We start from the raw sequence: 4,448 nt of genomic DNA on the forward strand, positions 1-4,448 counted from the left end.
CATCATATCGCCGGCGATTTAATATTAAACAAAGATTGTCTAAATGTTTAGGAAAAAGCACAATAATCGTAAAATTCAATTTTATAAATAATGGGGTAAATATTTCATCCAATCCTGATTGACAAACTCTGATATTACTGAAGTGCGGAGAAAATATATTAGTACGAGTGTTAGGCATAGTCTAAAACAAAGACCGCGTTGTAAATCAACAATTTTACTTTCTCTTTTTAAAACAGGATCTGTTGTATTAATTTGAAATGAAGTGTATATTTAAACATTTCCTATGGATGTTTTTCAAAAATATGATGAAATATTGATATCTTAAAAGCAAAAAATATAATACGTCATGGTGGTCCAGGAGACTCCATAGGATAGAGCGCGTTTTACAATGTGCCAAACATTTTCCCGCCACATCTCAATACCAAAACAAAGAGATTGAAAGAGAAGAAATGTAGTGGTGGATCTAGAAGGAGTTGGGGGGTGGGGGGTGGGGTGGGGGGTTAACATCCTGCCAAGAGAGCGAGGAGCCCCACATGTTATATATTTGTTGCGTTTTTATTAAGGTAAAAACTATAGCTAAGTTTAAATTTTAGTTTTGTACTTTTTATGTAAAAACTACTTAAACAGCAAGATGTACCAAACTGAGTGCAGAGACGCAGAGGACTATGCATAGTTTATTTTGCCTATACATCTAACAATGGGTAATATTGTACATGCATTATGCAATCGGCATTGTCGCATGTATTTTTTTTTTCATGTCACGAGGATATTTTAACAGATAAATATAAGAATTTTTTTTAAAAAAACGGCAAATTTCAGTTTATGAAAGGAACTTCAACAGTTATATAAATTGGTTTGCGGCCGATTTTTGACGCTTGCGTCAATATGTTGCTTGTATATATGGTGACCTAAGGTCTCCGTATTGATAACGATGAATTTACTTTTGTGCCTTTTATGCCTGAAGAGTTCCTAAAATGTTTTATTACTACGCAAACTGACGAACTATTTGCGGGGGACCTGAGGTCCTAGTTGCGTACGTTTTTTTCATCACCGTCTTCCTTGGAAGACGGTATTGTATAGTTGACGTTTTTTCAAGTCTTCGGACTATGCACTTCCTCTCTTTTGTGATTGGTAGAAAATGCATAATAAAAAAATAAAATTTTCAATTATTTCATTGGTTGAAATGCTGTTCAAGGCAAGGGAGATAACTTTCTGATGATCTAATTTTCGTACGACTTAACAATTTTGCAAGATTTTCAATCTTAAAAAAATGACAAAACGAACAACAAAATCAGCAGTAATTAATTCCTAATAACATGATTTTTTGTATAGCAAAAAATAAAAAGATCTCTTTAACTTCATTATAAATCAAATTTGATTTTTATTCCTTGCAGGCTTTACAATTTGTTATTATTCTTTTCCCCTTTCTTGTTTGAAGAAGGAAATGGAATCAGCCGAGGTTTGCCGAAAGCTCTCCGCAAGTCAAAGTTTACGGAGATGACCGAGCGACAACCGTGGTAGGGCTAATGCCAGTAAAAGCTAATGCAGAAATACAAAATCAAGAAATTCAAAAGAATTATACGGCCTGATAGGTGTAGATCAGTTTATAGTTTAAGATTGTTGCTAAAGACGGGAAGCTTTTTAAAAAAGCTCTACTTGTCCTTCTTCCTATATTTCGCCTTGTCTCCGGATAAGTATTACCTTTATCAAGTCGACTTTCATCTTCAAATCCGGGCAGTTTAAAGATGGATGCGCCCTATAAGAATTTTTTTCTTCTTCAGTGACTGTGTAACATTGACTGTGTAACATCTATTGGAGATATATTTCAGCATGGTAAGATACGTTGTCGTAGGAGGTGGCATCGCTGGAGTAACCTGTGTAGAAACGGTAAGAATTTTAACGCATTCACGATATATAATTAGTGGCAGGAAAAGGGGGGTGGGCAATAACACCACTGTGAAGTTTAAGCGGAGGACTATTTACCAACATTTAATATAATAGTATGTATACTTTAGTAGTATATTTTTTGTACATGAGTTTGATGAATAGTAACAGTTTTGAACATGAAATAACAATAATCTTGAGCATTATGGAGCTTATTTAGGATAATTTAGCTGTGTCTCTGGAAAAGCCCTTAAACTGGGTCTATAGCATTTTAACATGTTTAACAAAAAAAGTTCTCTATGACGAGCTCTGAAAGTGATTTTACTTTCAATATTAACTTTATTAAGTGTGCAAATAAGTGCTGTGATGGCCTGTGAATATTGTGTCCAGTATCAACCATATACCATACTATGTTTTACGGAGTGACCGTTGGGGCGAATGCAGCTTTGTATTTTAACTATTTATAAAAACCTATAAACAGGTTACACTTGTACTGCCTATCTTCAGTTCATTAAAGAAAGAAAGAAAATAAGAAGAAACCACAACAATAAAAAGAATCACCTCCTGTGCATCAGGTTTGAACCAGAACTTCTTAGAAGCTTCCGACAAATTAGAAATACCCAAGCCGTTTGAGTGATGAAAGTATGACGTCAAATAAAAGGTCCTGTTGACTAAGGATGGAAACAATAGTTTTGTGATATAGAGATTGCATAAATCGTTGTTTGTAATAGTAAGTTGTTGCTATGTATAAGCCACCATGTTGCTATGCACTTCAAAGGATTATTGGGATTTTTAAATTTTCACATGGACTCATAAATATTTGCTTGGAACAATTCCAGTTCAACCCGAATTTCCTCCGTTCGTACAAGTTAGTCATTTGCTACGCGAGCGGCGCTTTTTGTGCTGCCTCGCTGCGCTCGCTTTAATTGCCCATATTTTTAATCTTTTCCTTTTTCTCTGTTGACAGTGATTAGTCTGTCTTCCAAATACAGTAAAACATGATATACCAAACAAGCTCATAACGAATTGATGCTTAGAAGAAAGTGATTTTCAAGCTTCGTGACTTCAAAATATATTATAAATTTAACAGATATAATGAATTACTCTTATAATGTGGCAAAACCGTCCACCCCTGGAGCTTCATTATTAGAATGTTTTACTGTACAGCTGAAAAATGTGGAAAATTGCATAGAACATTGCTCAGAATTTAATCAGGTTTGATATAAACATGTTGACTGATATTTAGCTTCAAGCAAAATGACATTCAAATTGTCACATGATTCAGGTGTTCCTGTTTTTTTAAACAGCTTTCATCTCTGTGCCCAGAAGAAGAGGTACTTCTGATAACAGCCTCCCCACTGATTAAAGCCATCACCAACTACAAAAAGGTAGCAATTATTTACCCATCACAAAGTACAAAAAGTTAGCCATCATATACCTATCACAAACTATATACCCAACACAAACTATATACCCAGCAAAAACTACAAAAAGGTAGCAATGATATACCCATCACAAACTGCCAAAAGGCAATTATATACCTATCACAAACTACAAAAGGTAGCAATGATATACTCATCTCAAACAATAAAAAGGTAACATGCCCATCACAAACTACAAAAAGATAGCAATTATAAACCTATTAGAAAATATATACCCATCACAAACTACAAAAAGGTAGCAACTGTATACCCATCACAAACTACAAAGATAGTTATCATATTTCAAACTTTGAATTTGATATTTTTTAAAGATAACAAAAACCTTGGAGGATTTTGATGTTGAGGAGAGACCAAGCATTTCCTTACAAACAGAATGTGTCAATATAAAAGTTATACAGAAGAGTGTGGTTTCCCTCAATGCTAGGTCACATGTGAGTACATTTTAATCGTTAACTGTCAATGCAAAAAGTTTTATAAAGGTATATGTATTCCCTCAATGCATGCCACATGTAAGTACATTTTAATTGAAATGTGTTTATGGCATTGGCAGGTACTAAAACTGAGTGACGGTGAAGAGGTCCATTATCAGAAGCTGTGCCTTTGTACAGGAGGCCGACCAAAGGTAGGAGATCAGATCGTTTTTAAGGGGAGGGGTGATTGGAACACTTATAAACAATTTAGTAAGACCTACAGATAAAAACATAATGATAGGAATCAATATTTCTAATTTTTGCCAATGTTTTTAACTTAAAATCCCCAATGGAAAGGGTAAGGAATTTTACCAAAAAGGGTCAATTAAACTCTGATTTGGAACCCTTTTAAGCAATTTATATACATAGCAAACACAGAATAAAAAACAGACAATCAAAACCTTTGTACTTACCAGAAGTGAAGACTCAATCAGGTGACAACAATGTGAAACAGTTTTAAAAAGTTTAGACAAAAAATGGGGAAAAAAAACATTTATAAATCTCTGATGCATGGGCATCACACAAATGAGATTTTTTCAGTCATTGCCAATTTAGCCAGTTGGTTCCTGGCTTACTTATAACAATTTTAACATTTTTGTCCCTATGTAAGAGACTGTATGCTAAAGCTGTTTTTTTGCATAACTGGTCTAAA

General features: G+C 34.2%; 1 protein-coding gene across 1 annotated transcript; it reads left to right on the top strand.

The window, feature by feature from the left end:
* Positions 1-1,744: 1,744 nt before the first annotated feature.
* LOC134253527 (pyridine nucleotide-disulfide oxidoreductase domain-containing protein 1-like) lies at positions 1,745-4,023 on the top strand. The gene is made up of 4 exons (XM_062736047.1): positions 1,745-1,887; positions 3,192-3,272; positions 3,638-3,757; positions 3,877-4,023. The coding sequence occupies exons 1-4, from the start codon at positions 1,831-1,833 to the stop codon at positions 4,021-4,023; spliced, it is 405 nt and encodes a 134-aa protein (XP_062592031.1). The 5' UTR covers positions 1,745-1,830.
* Positions 4,024-4,448: the final 425 nt, after the last annotated feature.

Source organism: Saccostrea cucullata, unplaced genomic scaffold (assembly GCF_032062105.1).
Source record: "Saccostrea cucullata isolate Sc308-1 unplaced genomic scaffold, CSIRO_AGI_Scuc_v1 ctg18888, whole genome shotgun sequence".
In the NCBI taxonomy this organism is placed as follows: Eukaryota; Metazoa; Mollusca; class Bivalvia; order Ostreida; family Ostreidae; genus Saccostrea; species Saccostrea cuccullata.